We start from the raw sequence: 17,992 nt of genomic DNA, 5'->3' as shown, positions 1-17,992 counted from the left end.
AAACATGACCATAGTTACGACATCTGAAAAAAATAAATAAAAAAATATTTGCCATAAAGTTATAAACTAACAAGCTCTCGTCACAAATAAACAATCAATTACAATTACCGTATTTGCTTCTTCCTAAACTGTAGAGCAAAAATGCATATAACATATGATATATAATCGAAAATTTAAAAATCCTTATCTGTGAAATTTTTCTTTTAAAATTTAACGATAAAAAGTAGGAAAAATTGAGTTTTTCCGTGTGGCTATTTTTTAAAGGAAAGTCCTACAACTTTGCCGGTGACACTGATCAGACATTTTCAAGAAACAGATTGCCTTCCACTTGAAACTGTATGGGGACTTGAATAAATAAAAACATTTAATGCAAAATAACTTCTTATCTAAAAATATTCCAAAATTCCAGATATTATTTTGAAAACAAAAATGTTATTTTGCACAGATGCTGTGACGCCGAATCATTAAAAAACGTTCTGAAAATACCGATTTTTGAATTTCCCTGGTCTACCGTATTGTTTTTGTATGGACAGCTGCCGAAATTGTATGAATTTTTTTATGAACAACTTAATGAAGTTAAATACATTGTTGTGCCATGTAGAAAGTACTCACCCGGGCAGACGGAAATAACTTGGGAATAACATTTGTTGATATTTGAAAATACTAGGCCAATAACATTTTATGTTATTTATAACAAGATTTGTTATTCGTCGTAATTTTTTTTTTGTTATTGGATTGTTATTGTAATAACTGACTAATAAAATTTTAAGTTTTCCTTCGAACAAATCTTTAATATTATTTTTTGTTATTTTAACAACTAATCCTGTCATCCTAATAACAGTTGGAGTTATTTTGCCATAGCAAAAAATGTTATTCCCAAGTTGTTTGGCTTTCAACCAATATCAGACCAATACCAAGTTTTGTTATGATAACATAAACTGTTATTAAACTCTTATTCAAAAATGGATTTTTCAAGAAAAATCCATAACATTTTCTGTTATTTTAACAGTATTTGTTATTGAAATGGCATGAATTTTGTTATTACCGTCTGTTACGCGCAAAATAACTTAAGAGTGTAAGAAACGTTGTAGCGTTCTAAATTTGACAGCTAGTCTCTACAATTTTCTTGTCGCCACTGGCGGAAGTAGTTAACGAAGAGGAGGAGAAGAAGAAATACAAGTAAAAAGCTACTCGCGCGGTTAAGACGTGTTTTTTTATTCCGCAATAAAATCTAGTTAGTAATACAGTCCACGCGTTCCCTTTTCCACTGACCAATCCGAAGAACATTTGGTCCACGTCGAGCCGGATGTGGGATCAGTGGAATTGAAGGACAGTTTCTCGGTTCGTGCGCGAGTCGGGAAAGAATCGACGTGTTCCGCGACGGTTGCGACGGTCGTGGCGCGAGATTCCGCTTGCACGCGCTGCAGCGGATAGTGGTTCCGGAGACTGCGGTTACCGGACGGGAGTTTCTGCGCGGTCGAGTCCGACCGAAAGAAGATTCCGGGTGCTTGCGAGTGCCGGAGAAGTGAAGGTCGGTGTGCAGAAACGTGAAAGAGGCTGGACGGGCGAAAAGTGAAAGTGGAGGTCTAACCTCAAAAATAGGAAGAGCCGGAACTTGCGAGTTCCTGAAAAGTGGAAAGACCTCGCTGGAAGATTCCGATACGGATTGAAGCGAGAAAAAAGTGAGAAAAAGAAGTGCGATTTCGGGTGATGTTTTTACGCTCTGGGCGCGTAAAGAAAGTGTTGTTCCCTTCGCCATCGACGCCATTTTCGACGCCAACGGGTGTGCTGAGTGCGCCGCTTAGTATTTGTGAGCAGAAAGAAGCGGCGGAAAGAAGAAGAAGGGAGCGAGAAATGGCCGAAAGCATCGATGCGTTGGACCAGTGCTGCCAGGCAGCCAAGGCAAAAGTGAGTCGTATTCGGAAGGCGATTTTGGATGCAAAACAGGACCACAAAAAGTTTGCGTACAATGCCCTCAAATTGTATGCGAAGCAAGTCGACGCGGCCTACGATGAGTACAACAGCTTCACGAATCGCATCTACCTCGTCGATCCAAAGAAGAAGCAAGAATTTGAGCCGAAGTTCATCGAATTCGAGGAACTCTACGAGTTCGTCCGGATCGCTCTGAGCGAGATGATGCAGCAGTACGAGGACGCCGAAAAGGCTGCGGCAGAGGTGGCTGCCTTTGAGAGGGAGAAACAACTGCTCGCGCTGAAGTTCCGCAACGATACTGTCGCAGTTACTAACGTCCCAGCGAACCCTGTTCCGTACCAAATTCCACCTTCGTTGCTGTTGCAGCAGACGCCTTTGCCGACCTTTGACGGTCGGTACGACCAGTGGCACAAGTTCAAAGCAAGGTTTTGCGACATTGTGGATCGGTGCACGACGGATTCTCCAGCGACAAAACTCCATTATCTGGACAAGGCGTTGGTCGGAGATGCACAGGGAGTGATTGACGAGCAAACCCTCAACGACAATAACTACGAGGGCGCCTGGAGAATTCTAATCGAGCGGTACGAGAACATCCCAATGGTGGTCCATGGTCACGTCACGAAGCTTCTGAACCTGAAGCCGATGGCTAGGGAGTCATCGCTGGAACTACGGAGGCTGCTGGACGACTGCACGAAGCGTGTGGAATCCCTAGAGTTCCACAAACTAAAGATGGACAAGATGGCTGAGGCCATCGTGATCACGCTGCTGACCTCGAAGCTGGACCCGAGTACCCGACGCAGCTGGGAGGCATCGTGTGACTACGGAAAGCTTCCGGTGTTCAAGGACACGGTGGCATTTTTGCGAAAGCACTCACACGTGTTGGAGCGGTGTGAGCAAAGCAGTACGGTGACAAAACCCAAAGTGGCGGCACTGAGGACCCAGACTCCAACCGTCACAAGTAAGGCGCACTCGGTGACGGTCTCGAAGACGAATGAAGGTTGTGCCGTGTGCGGAGCTACTCACTCAGTCGAAGCTTGTGGCGCATTCAAAAAGCTGATCGTCGAAGAACGATACTCGAAGGCAAAGCAGTTTGGATTGTGCTTCCTATGCCTGAATCGTGGCCATCGCACCAACACTTGCAAGAAGACCGATCTGTGCACAGCTTGCAAGAAGAAGCACCACGCGCTGCTGCATCCTGACGAGAAGAAACTCGATACGCCCGAAGCAGGACGGCGATCGGCGGAGGAGCAGGAGACGAGTTCCAGTTGCCCGAAACCACCGCTGACGGCGGCGAAGTGTTCGATCCCGAACGAACGAACGAAGAGTCTGCAGACGAAGCAGGTGTTGCTGGCGACGGCAGTTGTGTTGGCGTACGACTCCAGTGGCGCCGCGCACAAGTGTCGAGTGCTACTCGACTCCGGAGCGATGGCGAACTTCATGTCAACACGGATGGCGGAACTGCTGCGACTGCGAAAGGAGAGTGCTAACGTCCCGATAGACGGAGTGAACGGGATGAAGACCGTAGTGAAGTACAAAGTGAGTGCTAAAGTGGTATCCAGAACAACCAGTTTCGAGACGACGTTGGAGTACTTGATTGTCCCCCGAGTGACCGGCGCTTTACCAGCGATGAAGATCGATCCGAAGGGCTGGCACATTCCCGAGTCGATGCTGCTGGCCGACCCCAAGTTCTACGAGCCAGCGCGGGTCGATATGCTCGTCGGCGCCGAGCTATTTTTTGACGTGCTCCGAGAAGGTAAACTAAAACTGGCCCCCAATCTACCTCTGCTTCAAGAAAGCCAACTCGGTTGGCTTGTCTCTGGACCTGTGGCCGAAACTGCGGATATCGGCACTGTAAAGGTGTGTCACATTGGGGCACTGGACGATCCTGAGGAGCAACTGACCGAACTGCTGCGGCGGTTCTGGACCATCGACGAGCTCGGAGGTGACGCGTCACCTAAGCCTGAAGACACGTGTGAGTTGAACTTCCTGGAAACTCACCGCAGAACGAACGATGGTCGCTACGTGGTGAAATTGCCGTTCCGCGAGAACGTTGGGGAGCTCGGGGAATCCCGAGAGCAAGCGATGCGGCTACGTCGACTTCATCAACGAGTATCTGGCACTGGGTCACTGCCGAGTGGTGACAAGTGCCGAGTCAACGAACGCAGACGCCTACTACCTTCCGCACCATTGCGTGATCAAGCCGGACAGCTCCACAACAAAATTGCGTGTGGTATTTGACGCCTCAGCGAAGAGCAGCACAGATTTGTCGTTGAACGATGTGATGGAGATCGGACCCACGGTGCAAGACTCGTTGTTCAACATTCTCTTGAGATTTCGCTTGCACAAGTTCGTGTTCACCGCCGATGTCCCGAAAATGTACCGGCAGGTAATAGTCGACGAAGCTCACCGGAAGTATCAACGGATCCTGTGGAGGGACAACGCTGGTCAGCCGATCAAGGAATTGGAGTTGAACAGTCACTTACGGGACAGCAGCAGCACCCTTCTTGGCGACTCGAGCGATTGTACAGCTGGCACGAGATGAGCAGAAAGATTTTCCGGTTGCGAGCAAGGTCGTCGAGGAGTGCTTCTACGTTGATGATGTGCTAACTGGGGCTGACTCACTTCCGGAAGCAAAGGAGCTTCAAAGAGATTTGATCGCGCTGTTAAAGAGAGGAGGGTTCCAGCTCCATAAATGGTGTGCTAACGACGAATCGCTGCTTGAGGATATCCCAGTTGACGCTCAGGAGCAACAGTTCAACCTCGACGATTGCAACGCCAGCGGCGTTGTAAAAACGCTCGGAATCTTGTGGGATCCAGTCGGAGATGAGTTTATGTACCACGTTCAACCCTTCAACGGCTGCTCTGAAGTTCCGACGAAGCAAATGGTTTTGTCTGAAATGTCAAAACTTTTCGATCCTCACGGCCTGCTTGCACCAACCATTCTGATCGCGAAACTCCTGATGCAGCAACTTTGGCAAGCGAATGTGGGATGGAAGGACCCGATTCCGCAGGAGCAGCTTCGAACCTGGAACCGATTTCGATCTGAGCTAAGCTGCCTGAACTCGCTGCGGATCAATCGGCGAATCACTGTTGACGATGCGGTTGATGTGGAGCTGCACGGGTACGCCGACGCGTCCAAGGTGGCGTACGGGTGCTCGATATACCTGAAAAGCTTCAAGCGAGACGGAACGACGGAGATGCAGCTGATTTGCGGAAAGTCGCGTGTCGCGCCAATGAAGGAGCTGCAGCGGAACGAGAAGCAGGATGCAACGCCTGACGAGCAGACGATTCCGCGGCTTGAGCTGTGTGCTGCGTTGTTGCTAGCCGAAATCCTTGAAAAAGTGCGCGAAACCTTAGCAATACCTATCGAAAAGGTTAAGCTCTGGTCCGACTCGAAGATAGTGCTGTGTTGGTTGAAACGAATGAAGCCTGGTACGCCAGTGTTCGTGCAAAATCGTGTGAAGAAGATCCTGAAGCTGTTTCCTGCTCACATGTGGCACTACATCTCGACGCTGCACAACCCTGCGGATTTGGTGTCGCGTGGGGTCTTTCCGGCAGAATTGATCCACTGCGATGGTTGGTGGTTCGGTCCCGTTGAGCACGCTGAACCGTGGCAGCAGAACTGCGAAGCGGAATTGGAACCGGAAGAACACGGGGAACCTCTCCAGGTTGTCGCTGCAGTTCTACCCAACGAGCCGAAGAAACAGCTGGACCCATACGACGTGATTTTGGAACAAAGCGACTATCGCAGACTGCAGCGTGTTTTTGCGCACTTGACTCGCTTCATCTTCAACTGCCGATCGAAGCAAAACAAGGTTGCGCGTAGAACGGGACGACTTGGCGGCCGAGACTTCGGCGAGGCGCAACGAGCAATGGTGAGTGTTGTGCAGCAATTTGTCTACAAGGATGAGATCGATTGCATTCAGAAGAACCGTGCCGTCAAGGGAAAGCTGCGAAACCTGAACCCGATGTACGACAAAGACGACAAGCTGCTCCGGGTCGGCGGTCGTATAAGAAATTCGGATCTGCCCAAAGACCAGAAACACCCAATGATCCTGCCGGAAAACAACCACTTCACGGAGATCCTTATCAAAGCTCTGCATAAGGAACATCTCCACGTTGGACTCAACGGACTGCTTGCGGTCATCCGACGACGGTTCTGGCCAGTAAACGCTAAACGAACCATCCACCGGGTCCTGAAAGGGTGCGTAGACTGCTTCCGGGTGAACCCAACGGACGTCCAGCAGTACATGGGTGACCTGCCGAGCTGCCGAGTGACCGCTTCCCAACCGTTTGCCAGGACTGGAATGGATTACGCCGGACCGTTCTACGTCAAAGTGGGACGTATGAGATCGAAGGTGAAGGTGTACGTGTGTCTTTTTGTGTGCATGGCAATCAAGGCCGTACACCTAGAGTTGGTGGGCTCCCTGACGACGGAAGGATTCCTGGCAGCTCTACAGCGATTTGTGAACCGACGAGGGACGCCGTCCGAACTATATTCTGATAACGGAACAAACTTTCGAGGAGGAAATCGAGAGCTGTCAGAATTAGTCGAGTTGCTGCGATCCCAGATTCTGCAGGAGAAGGTGGATGCATTTTGCCAGCCGAGGGGAATCACCTGGAACTTTAACCCCCCCAAGGCACCCCACCAAGGAGGCATTTGGGAAGCGAACGTGAAATGCATGAAGTCGCACCTGTGCAAGACCTTGACTGAGAGCTACCTGACCTTTGAAGAACTGAACACCTTGCTCATCCAGGTAGAAGGAATCCTCAACTCAAGGCCCCTTGTGCAGCTGACGGACGACCTCTTCGATTACGAAGCACTGAGTCCCGGCCATTTTTTGGTTGGACGAGAATTGACCGCAGTGGCGGAGCCACTGTACGATGATTGGAAGGAGTCGAGTCTGTCCCGATACCAACTGGTTCAGAAACGTATGCAGCACTTTTGGAAGCGATGGTCAAGCGAATACGTCACTGGACTGCAGAAGCGGGGCAAGTGGTACAAGGAACCTGCGCTACTTCGGAAGGGAATGCTAGTGCTCTTGAAGGAAGACAACGTGCCACCGAAGACTTGGAAGCTAGGCCGCATCATCGAAACACATCCAGGGAAGGACGGGATCGTACGTGTGATCACGGTGCGCACAGGCAACGGAGTCTACAAGCGGCCGACGACGCAGGTTGCGGTTCTACCCATAGACGACAACACAGTTCCAGCGGAGTCCCAGGAGTAGTGAGGCCCTTGCCCCACCGGGGGGAGGATGTTACGCGCAAAATAACTTAAGAGTGTAAGAAACGTTGTAGCGTTCTAAATTTGACAGCTAGTCTCTAGAATTTTCTTGTCGCCACTGGCGGAAGTAGTTAACGAAGAGGAGGAGAAGAAGAAATACAAGTAAAAAGCTACTCGCGCGGTTAAGACGTGTTTTTTATTCCGCAATAAATCTAGTTTTCAATACAGTCCACGCGTTCCCTTTTCCACTGACCAATCCGAAGAACACCGTCTGCCCGGGCACAAAATTTTAACGAAGTTAATTAAGTATTTTTGGAAGTTATAGACAATTTTATCCAACTCGAGTTTTATTGAGTTCATTCCAAACATTTTTAATTTTAGATTTTTGTTCAAAAATCTATTGTTGATGGTCTATGGATGAAGAAAATCCCAGTCCCAGTTCCGGTCACAGTCATTAATTTATTCTGGACTGTCATAAATTTATTTGACTTTTTTCATAAAATTTTGGATTAATAACAAGTTATCTTCTGAATAAATTTTGCAGTAGGGGATATAAAACATTCAATATTTGTAGTAATGATCCTATTTAAATGAAGCTAAAAAAAATTTAAAACACCTTTGCAAACGTTGTTTTTAAATAGAGAATCAAAAATATGTTTTATGAAAGCTTAAATTTTAGCAAACTATAATAAAACTATTTCTTTAACCACCTCCGATTTTGTTTATAATTTTTCCCTGTTCTACCCTATTTTTTTACAAGAACATTTCCTGTGCATGAAGCATTCAGTCTGTGCTTTTGCCATTGCTTTCCGAGCGAATGTTGCACATCTCTCACATTATACGTTCAGGTTAGTGCACAAAAAGAAAGTGTCAGGACGAGATGATGCTGATAGCCTTCATGTCAGATAAACCTTCAGAGTGATATCATATTCTTCGAATTTATGGGGTCTATCCACCTAGATGAATTTTTCAACAACACTATAATTGAAATCAAACTTGATGAACAATTTTGCTTAGAATATAAACTAACAAGTATTGGGTCAATCGAAACAGCAGAACTTAACAAATGAAGATATATTTCATAATAAATTTGATTTATTCAGTATGAAGCGAGTAATACTTTACAAAGTGTTATTTCATTCAAGTTGAAAAAATAAATTAAAAATATTATTACAAACAGACGCTGGTACAATACCTTACCCTAAACTTAGTTATCCAAACGTTACAACGAGTTCATAATTGCCAAGCGATTACGCTTACAAACTGTAACTCACATGTCGCTCAATGAAAGCGATTATGTTATCTTCGCTTTTCAACCAATTTGTAACAGTATACAAAAAGCCACTTTTCAAACAGAGAAAGAGAGAGAGAGAGGGCAACCTCAATTTAGTGTACAGCACACGTCTTAATCCAATTATAAAGTCAACGTGGAAAACCTCAACAAACGATCGTCGCTCTAGGGAAAGAGTGAATGAAACAGACGGTTTCAATGGTGGCTTCGGCTCCGCCCCCAAACTCTGCGATTGGTTGACTGAGAGTTTCTCAATGAGCGCATGAGCGTATCGTTTTTGTGTATTTGTGAGCTCTTCGTCCAAGTGCAAAAGATATTTGATTAGGCCAACAAATTGATATTTCATCGAAGGTTAAAAATTACCGTCGAAGAGAACACATTTCAATTAGTGAGTCTAATTAAGCTACACCAGTTGGAGTGGTTCTCAGCAGCTGCGATGACAATGTTTCAATTATTCACAAACGTGTTGGAAAATTTAGTTCACACTAATTGATTGGAAGCAAATTGACAACCCTAATGAAGAGCTGTTTTATTGGAAAAATTACGATTGATGACAAGATGTTTGGTCATTTTATTTTCAAATTTCAGTTTGACATGACAGCTCAAAATTCATCATTCATTCAAATAAAAAATGAAGTGTCGCAACATAAGTTATCATGAATAAACAATAGGGTGGGTACGTTTTTCAAAAAGTTCTCGGATCAAGTTTTAGTATGGTTCCCCTTGTAGGGCATGCCCATAGGGACTTTCATGCCAAATATCAGTTCATTTGGTTGTAAACTGGCTGCGCGCATCAGGGTTAAAGTTTACATGGGAATTACTATGGGAAATAGGAACTTTTTGTTCAAACGCTCCTACAGGTCTGGGAAAATCACGCGCCAACTTCTGGTATGGTCAGGCCTATGGGGAATGGTCTGGAGAACACTTTTCCCGAAGAGAGCATATGGATTCGTTGTCCCTAGACCTGGCGCATCGGCAAACAATCCGATGTCTCCGGAATCAACGGTTTTCCCTGAAAAAGCATCAAATTTTCCTTAGCATGCTATGAAAGCTCGATGAACACCGCGACGCCATACGTCAGGCAGGTACCACGTGGTTGAGAAACGGCTGGAATATTCAATTGCAAACCTTCTTTTAAATAGAAAATGATCATTTTGAGTAATCCTGATATTATTTAGTCGAATTCAGAATCTTTGCATAGCAAATTTGTATTTTTTTGCAAATATTTCAACCACGTGGTAGCTGCCTGACGTATGGCGTCGCGGTGTTCATCGAGCTTTCATAGCATGCTAAGGAAAATTTGATGCTTTTTCAGGGAAAACCGTTGATTTCGGAGACATCGGATTGTTTGCCGATGCGCCAGGTCTAGGGACAACGAATCCATATGCTCTCTTCGGGAAAAGTGTTCTCCAGACCATTCCCCATAGGCCTGACCATACCAGAAGTTGGCGCGTGATTTTCCCAGACCTGTAGGAGCGTTTGAACAAAAAGTTCCAATTTCCCATAGTAATTCCCATGTAAACTTTAACCCTGATGCGCGCAGCCAGTTTACAACCAAATGAGCTGATATTTGGCATGAAAGTCCCTATGGGCATGCCCTACAAGGGGAACCATACTAAAACTTGATCCGAGAACTTTTTGAAAAACGTACCCACCCTAATAAACAATCAACGCTATAAAAAAGTTTATAAATTCATTGTACCCCTTTCTTTTTTCCCCAAAACTGTTGAAAATATTGTTTCAGCCTTTTTTTCTCTATTTTGGCAGGTGTCGAATGTCCATACAATGACAATGGTATGGTATACAACTTTAGGAAAGGATTTTCGAAAATATTTTTAAATATATGTTGATGTATTTTAGAGCTATTCATCCTCAACTATTGAGCTAATGATAAGTATAGACAATATTTATATCAGGCCTGCCCAACCTCCGGCACCATTTCATCTGGCCCGCGACGGCTTTTCAAAATAGTTCGATGACTGGCCCTTTAAGCTGTTTATAAAATATTTAATAAATAAGTTGATAAGCCTGAGATAATTTTTTTCTCAGTATCTAACAATAATTTAATTAGAAGCACTTATTTTTTCAAGCTTTAGCAATCAAATTTTGCTAACTTAAAGTATTGTTTTGATTTTGTTAAAAACTAAAAACTTCTTACAGTTTTGACTGCGTTTTCTTCAAATCGTAGTTTTTTTTTGAGTAACTTTAATACAAAATTCAAGCAATAAAGCTATGATTTTTTTTCAGAACAACTTTTCAACGGTTGAGTTTTTCTTTTAAAAAAATATTTAAAAAATAAGTAAATTAATCATATTCAAAAATTAAAAAAAGGTCGCAAAAAGAGTCAAGAAATCAAGAAGCAAAATTATATGTTTTTATAAACTTCAATATTTTTAAGAAGTGGAAAAAAAATAACGGATAAATAATTATTCAATATATTATGATTATGATTGCAAAACAACAGCTCATTTCTTATAGCTATTTCTTGTAAAAAAACATTTAAACGACCAATAAAATTTTAATGGTTGTTAAAAGTCAATCAAATCAGGATATTCAATTGCAATCGACAAAAACTATTACAATATCATTTTATTTAGCTTATGATAAAAAAAATCAAACAAACACACTTTCGAAAATTATCTTCAAATATCCTTCCTAAAAATTCATATATGAAACTGATTTGCAACTCTAGTGTTTTATATGTTTAAAGGACCCTTTAAAAAAATCTCATTTCCAGCCCGCCACTGCTTTTGAAAAATCAGATCGGCCCATTCGGCCAAAAGGTTGGGCACCCTTGATTGATTTATAGATAGTTACTTTTTTATATATCATATTTTTTCGAAAATATTGTTAGTATTGTCATAAAATTTCCCAAATTTGCAATCAAAGAGTCAAGCAAAAGATACTTAAAAAATTCTGAAAAAGAAGTGTTCAGCATCAGCAGCAGTAGTAAGTTTTGCCAATAAGTTGTTTAAATACCTAGCAGAAATCAGTGATTTGTAATGAAATATGACCAAATCAATAACTCTTAATTTCCCCCCTCCCTTCAAATGAAATTTATCACCGGTTTTCTTGAAAAAAAACATTTGAAAACAATCATGTTTTATGTTTTTGTTTTTCCCCATGTTGGAAAAGGTCAAATATTTTATAGTTCTGTTGCATTAGGTTTTTACATTTAATTTTTAAGGTTTTAATTTTCACTCAATTTTTATATAAATAAATTACGGGAAGAATAAAAAAAAGAGCAGGAATTTTTTTTTTGCTTGATAAATAGAAAATTTAAAAAAAAAATATTTTTCCAACAGTGACTTTCCACATCTTTTAATAAAAACCCTAAAATGTATAAAATCGTGTGGAAAACAAAATCAATATTCTTACAACAATGGCCTAAAGCCGTCGCAGTCAGGATCAAAAAGCTTGGTGATCGGTTTGAAACACGGGCCGAACGTTGGGCACCTCTGCCTTTAGACTGGTTTTGCCTTCCTCACCTTACTGAGGAAAGGCTATAAAATCACTCGAAAAATGAACTTCTTAATTTGACCTCGTAGACCCACCTTCACGTATACCTATCGACTCAGAATCAAATTCTGAGCAAATGTCTGTGTGTGTGTGTGTGTGTGTGTAGGGATGTGGGTCTGTGCACCAAAAAATATGCACTCGGTTATCTCAGCACTGGCTTAACCGATTTGGACCGTTTTGGTCTCATTCGATTCGTCTTGGGGTCCCATAAGTCCCTATTGAAAATTATGAAGTTTAGTAAAGTACTTCAAAAGTTATGCTAAAAAAACGATTTTGGCGTAAGTCCGGAAGATTGTAAAAAGGGTGGTTTTTGTAAGAAACCCTGTCATGTTATACATTTTCAGAAAGGTATTAAAAATACCTTTCCAATGAGCCCAAAACATTGAAGATCTGATAACCCTATCAAAAGTTATTAGCACTTAAGTGTTATTTATACACTTTTTGGAGGCCGGATCTCAGATATTTCAATGAAAATGATGTCCGGGTCCATCATGCGACCCATCGTTAGTTAGATAATCGAAAGACCTTTCAAATGAGCCTAAAACATCAAGGATCTGACAATCTTATCAAAAGTTATTGGCACTTAAGTGTTATTTATACACTTTTTAGGGGCCAGATCTCAGATATTTCAGTAAAAATGATGTCCGGGTCCATCATGCGACCCATCGTTAGTTAGATAATCGAAAGACCTTTAAAATGAGCTTAAAACATCAAGGATCTGACAATCCTATCAAAAGTTATTGGCACTTAAGTGTTATTTATACACTTTTTGGAGGCCGGATCTCAGATATTTCAGTAAAAATGATGTCCGGGTCTATCATGCGACCCATCGTTAGTTAGATAATCGAAAGACCTTTCAAATGAGCCTAAAACATCAAGGATCTGACAACCCTATTAAAAGTTATTGGCACTTAAGTGTTATTTATACACCTTTTAGAGGTTTGATTTCAGATATTGTGATAAAAATATTGTCTGAATCTTCCATGCGAACTATCGTTGGATAGGTTTTTTATCAGACCTTGCCGATGAGCCAGAAATATTGATGGTCTGCGAACCATATCAAAAGAAATGAGTAATAAAGTTGATTTGTTAAACATGTTAAGGGGGAATGTTGCTATTTTTACTGAATGTATTGACTTCATGAATATGAGGAAGGCACCAACCACCTAAAGGTGGATTAAGTAACGTTTTTAACTTAATATTATTAAATACCATATTTTTTTTTTTTGCAAAAAATCCATATTGATTTTGATCTTCAAAAAGTTTTTTAAGGGGTTACATACATGCATAAAAACTCTAAAATTCATATTTCCGATTATTTATTAAATCCTTTCAAAAGATGATATCCCATTACTCCTGAAAGTTTCATAAAGATATTTCATGATTTAAGTGAGTCGAAGACGATTTAAGTTTAAAGTTTTGCTATGCGCAAAGCGAACCGTCAAACTTTGTGAGCGTTTTTCTCAAAACACCGAGTTGATTTGCGGGTGCCACGATATCTCGAGATGGGATGGACCAAATTGGCTGAAATTTTGAGTGAGGACTTTCCAGACTTATCCCGTGTGCATGACGAAGCCCGAAATTGAAATTTCGGTTTTTAAAAAATTATAAAAATCAAAAACTGTTTATTTTTTTATGAAAAACAGAAAAATATTTTTTACTTTTTTTAAAATAAACTTTTGGAGAATCGGCCTTCGTCATGCACACGGGACCCATTTGAGGAGTCTTCACCTTTTTTTTTGTCAAATTGGTCAACGCAGTTTTGAGCTATCGTGGCACCCGTTTTTTGAAACTTCTTACTTAAAATAGCTATATCTCGGCAATGGTACATCCAAATGTCTTCATATTTATTTTGTCAATAGATGAAAATGTATATTTTAATGTCCTGAAAACAAATTTTAAAAAAAGTTTCAGTGTGTGCTCATACCAACCCTTGACATTTTCGCCAATTTACATGTATGTAACCCTAGAGTGTAACAAAAATGACTTTTTGGCGGGTATTCAAGTGTTTGTTCCTATGGGCATGCTAAGCCCAAATCCAAAATATGAGCTTGATTGGACGTAACAGGAGCTGGCGCTCCGCCCTTCAATTTTAAATGGGATTCAACCCGTAAAATAAGATTTTTTCAAAAATGTCACTTTTTGAGGCATTTTGGCCACTGAAGCGTTTATTTTCAACATCATTGGCGTGTAGGCCAGATCCTTGCGCATCTTTTGGTATATATAACATTGAAATTTGGAGCACCCTGGAGCTCGGTACAGACCTTCAAAGTTTGGCATTTTTTCGAAAAATTGACCCCAGCAAAATCAAATGGCGTCTAGGGCGTCGCGAGGTGCGACGCATATCTTTTTTGCCGGGGCCGATTTTTCGAAAAAATGCCAAACTTTGAAGGTCTGTACCGAGCTCCGGGGTGCTCCAAATGTCAATGTTATATATACCAAAAGATGCGCAAGGATCCGGCCTACACGCCAATGATGTTGAAAATAAACGCTTCAGTGGCCAAAATGCATCAAAAAGTGTCATTTTTGAAAAAAATCTTTTTTACGGGTTAAATCCCATTTAAAATTGAAGGGCGGAGCGCCAGCTCCTGTTACGTCCAATCAAGCTCATATTTTGGATTTGGGCTTAGTATGCCCACCGGAACAAACCCTTGAATGCCCGCCAAAAAGTCATTTTTGTTACATCCTAATGCAACCCCTTAATAAATCAAAATTCTATATATGTAAAGGAAAACCATAAAAGACTTAACAACTTAAATTTTCATTATTATGTCTATTTTTGTAATAAGCCATAAGATCCAAAATTTATTGGGTTATTGCAATTCACTAATCCTAATCTAAGCTAAGCTATACGAAGTTACATTTCCACATAAACTTCACGTTATCGATTTCGTCCAGATGTTTCATACACCAATTGCACGAGTCGCCGGAAATTTGAAATGGCCCCCATATCCAAAGGACGTTAATTAAAATTCAGCACTCTCGAATCGATCAAACATTTTCAAGCATTTCTAGGAAGTGGCAGCTCTGATCGTGATTGAACTTTTTAATGTGAAAAGCAGCAAAATCCTGACTTAAGAATGAGGTACCGAGCCTGAATGAATCCGTCCGCCACACATGCGTTTCAGGATGCGGTTGCGTGAAGAAAAAAATCTCAAGACTTCATTAAATGGTGAGAAATTGAATGGAACACAATGTAGACTAGCTGACGGCGGCATTTCGGTTGTTTCTTTCAAGTCTCTTGCTTGCAGTATCTTCACTTCCTTGGACTCCCTATTTAGCATACTAAACCAGGGTGGACATAGACAAGTGAAGAGAGTTATTGAATGAAATTTAGAGGAAAAAAAACAAAGTAAGAAAATATTTAAATACTAACTAAAATTATAACAAAAGAAAAGAAAATAAAAGAAATCAAACAAAGTATATTTAAATAAGCATCCTTATCTGTGACTCTGTGATAAATAAGCATTCACTTAACGTGGCAGTTTCCTCACAGCGACAAATTAATATTCCGCCACGGCGCGGAATGAAATCAAATCGGCAAACCCGGTCTGTCTTTGTGGGACCGTCGTTACGGACCGGGTGGCGCGAAGAATTTTTCCAATTTCGGAAGGAATTTTGTGGTTTGTTGGTTGTGGTGGGTAAAATGTGTTAATCAGTCTCCTCTTTGGACATTTCACGCGTTTTGGATGCTTAACAGATGAAGTTTCAATTTAATTTTAAAGACTTTTATATTTTAGCTAACACAAAATAACTCAAATTTCCTATAAGTAATTCATGCAATAATGCTTTGTTTTTATTTAAAACTGGGATACTTTGTCTGTAAATTCAGTCTCGCATTAACGACCCTCGCATGATACCATTTTTTATGCTAGTCTATAGTTCGAATTAGTCCGTAATTGATATGTATTCCAACAGTAACACGTATTCCACCCCTTTTTGACCACAAATGTGTGTGTTTTTTTTTCGCAGCGTGTTCAACAAAACCCACACACACACTTTCTATTGCGCGCTTATGTCATTTTAATTGGTTACAAATTGGTATTTATATGCGATGAAAGCTATACTTACACCTCAAACCACAACACGGAAAAAGGGGTAGGAACAGTGCTGGGCAATCGATGTTATGTTTGTTGTACCCATCAGACACAGGACGATAATGAATTATCGATAGACAGAGGCAGCCACTTTGTGGTTGCGTTTTCATTGAACATTGGCTCTTTTTTCATGTTTTGTCGGAAAATTCCTGACAGGTGGGCAAGTGGAGCTGAGCTGAGTGTAACTTTCACATCATTTTTTTTACCAGGTCTCGAATCAAGGGCACGTAATGCTCAAATATAAACTACTTAATTAAGTTATATTTTTATTTTGCTTTATTCCAATCGAAAAACAAAATAAAAAAATATTGAATATTTTGTTTTTAAATTATCACAAATCACTAAAACAAATGAAATCTGGAATTCGAAGAATTAAAACTTATGAAGTTGTTTGAACATACACATCTTTAGCTGAAACGATTGGCTCTCGACTTGCGGACTTTCTCCGGAATCATATTATCAACATAAATTTTAACGTACTTTCTAAACTTTATAACTTTCAATAGGGACCGAGTAAGACAAATACCGTCAAAATTTCGATTCAAACCAGAGTTGCCAGGTTGCCAGATACATCTGGGAAAGCCAGATTTTTCAAGTGTCTGTCAGAATAAAGATTAACCCTTCTCTGTGCCAGATATTGACAGATTTTGCCAGATTTGTCATGCCCATTTTGAACAACTTTTTGGTTGAAATCAACGAATTTAATTGAAAGTCAAAAAAATTTAATGTGTATTTCTTAAAGAAAATGCAAATTCATTTTTTTATAGACCAACCAATCAGTTAAACCATCTGAATTCTACAAACTTTTGAATTAATTTATATCCTCCCACTCCTTCACCTTGTTAGTATTTCGTCTGCCAGATTTTTCCAGATTTTTAATCGATACCTTGCCAGATTTTTCGAATTTTGACCTGGTAACCCTGATTCAAACCGTCATTTTTCATAAGCACAATGTAGAAATCGTTAAAATATGTTTACCGATATTTCTTTTTATTTTAGAAATCAATTGAACAGTTCAGAACTCTAGACACAAAGTAAAATTGCTGAACACTGGTTTTGTGAAATTCAAATTTTAGAAAATGCATTGGAACATCCTGCATCGAAAATGCAAAAAGTAAATAATATCCATTTCTTCAATGTTAGGCATTGCCAACAGCAAAAAAATTCTTATGTTTTGGTAAATTGGTGATAATCTACACTTTAATCTAAACAAGGACGACAGTTTTTAAATAACCTAAACTGCCCATGTTCGCATAAATGTCCCATATGCAAAAACAGCAAGCTGAGAAAAACGCTAAACAAGTTTGTCCCACACATAAGGCTACGTGTTAAGTTTTCACGAAAAAACTGGATTTCCTCCTGATTTCTAGAACAAAGTACTGGATGTTATAGGCTCTTTTGAAAGAGCACACGATTTTGAACCAAACTGCATCAATAACTCAAAAGTGATGAAAATGCATATGGGACATTTATGCGATCATGGGCAGTAAATAAAATTTTGTTCTTTGTTGTGCTTTGGATTTTAAATGAACTACAATGTGATTCAAATTAAATTAACTTATATAAGTATATTTCTTTTTTATATGACATGATCAGAAAAGCTTGAAAAATTTCTTAGAAAATATCTTTAAAAAAACAAGAGGCGACAACAAATAAAATAACACCAGCCAATGTAAAATTTAAGATAAGTTTTGAATTTCATGATTTACATAATACAAATTTATGCAACAATTGACAAAAAGAAAAGTTCAGCACGAGTCTTACATTTATCGGATGAATCTCGATTACTTTTTCAAAGTCCTATGTACATAGGAAACTCGGCGCATTTGTTGTTTTGAAAAAGTAATCTAGAAATACGACAAGTGCTGGAAAAAACAAGTTTTACAACAAGTTGCTTACAACATTTTTTGCAATCTCGAATAAACG

The 17,992-nt window shown here is 40.7% G+C and overlaps 3 protein-coding genes across 3 annotated transcripts in view; 2 read left to right on the top strand and 1 right to left on the bottom strand.

The window, feature by feature from the left end:
- Window positions 1-17,992, bottom strand: part of LOC120413253 (vacuolar protein sorting-associated protein 51 homolog) — a 46,827-nt gene that overhangs the window by 8,220 nt on the left and 20,615 nt on the right. The window lies entirely within an intron of this gene.
- LOC128093365 (uncharacterized) lies at window positions 1,057-6,609 on the top strand. Its single transcript, XM_052709885.1, has 5 exons — window positions 1,057-1,531; window positions 1,603-4,041; window positions 4,184-4,376; window positions 4,423-6,518; window positions 6,586-6,609. The coding sequence occupies exons 2-5, from the start codon at window positions 1,711-1,713 to the stop codon at window positions 6,607-6,609; spliced, it is 4,644 nt and encodes a 1,547-aa protein (XP_052565845.1). The 5' UTR covers window positions 1,057-1,531; window positions 1,603-1,710.
- LOC128093364 (uncharacterized) lies at window positions 6,615-7,163 on the top strand. Its single transcript, XM_052709884.1, has one exon. It carries the CDS (start codon window positions 6,615-6,617, stop codon window positions 7,161-7,163), a length of 549 nt encoding a protein of 182 aa, XP_052565844.1.

Source organism: Culex pipiens, chromosome 3, assembly GCF_016801865.2.
Source record: "Culex pipiens pallens isolate TS chromosome 3, TS_CPP_V2, whole genome shotgun sequence".
Classification (NCBI taxonomy): Eukaryota; Metazoa; Arthropoda; class Insecta; order Diptera; family Culicidae; genus Culex; species Culex pipiens.
This window is presented reverse-complemented; position numbering and strand designations above follow the sequence as displayed.

Coding starts and splice junctions, on each gene's coding strand:
- LOC128093365 (XM_052709885.1), top strand. CDS start 1,711: ATGTTTTTACGCTCTGGGCGCGTAAAGAAAGTGTTGTTCCCTTCGCCA. Junction 4,377..4,422: donor CCTGTGGAGGGACAACGCTG/GTCAGCCGATCA, acceptor CTTACGGGACAG/CAGCAGCACCCTTCTTGGCG. Junction 6,519..6,585: donor CCCAGATTCTGCAGGAGAAG/GTGGATGCATTT, acceptor CACCCCACCAAG/GAGGCATTTGGGAAGCGAAC.
- LOC128093364 (XM_052709884.1), top strand. CDS start 6,615: ATGAAGTCGCACCTGTGCAAGACCTTGACTGAGAGCTACCTGACCTTT.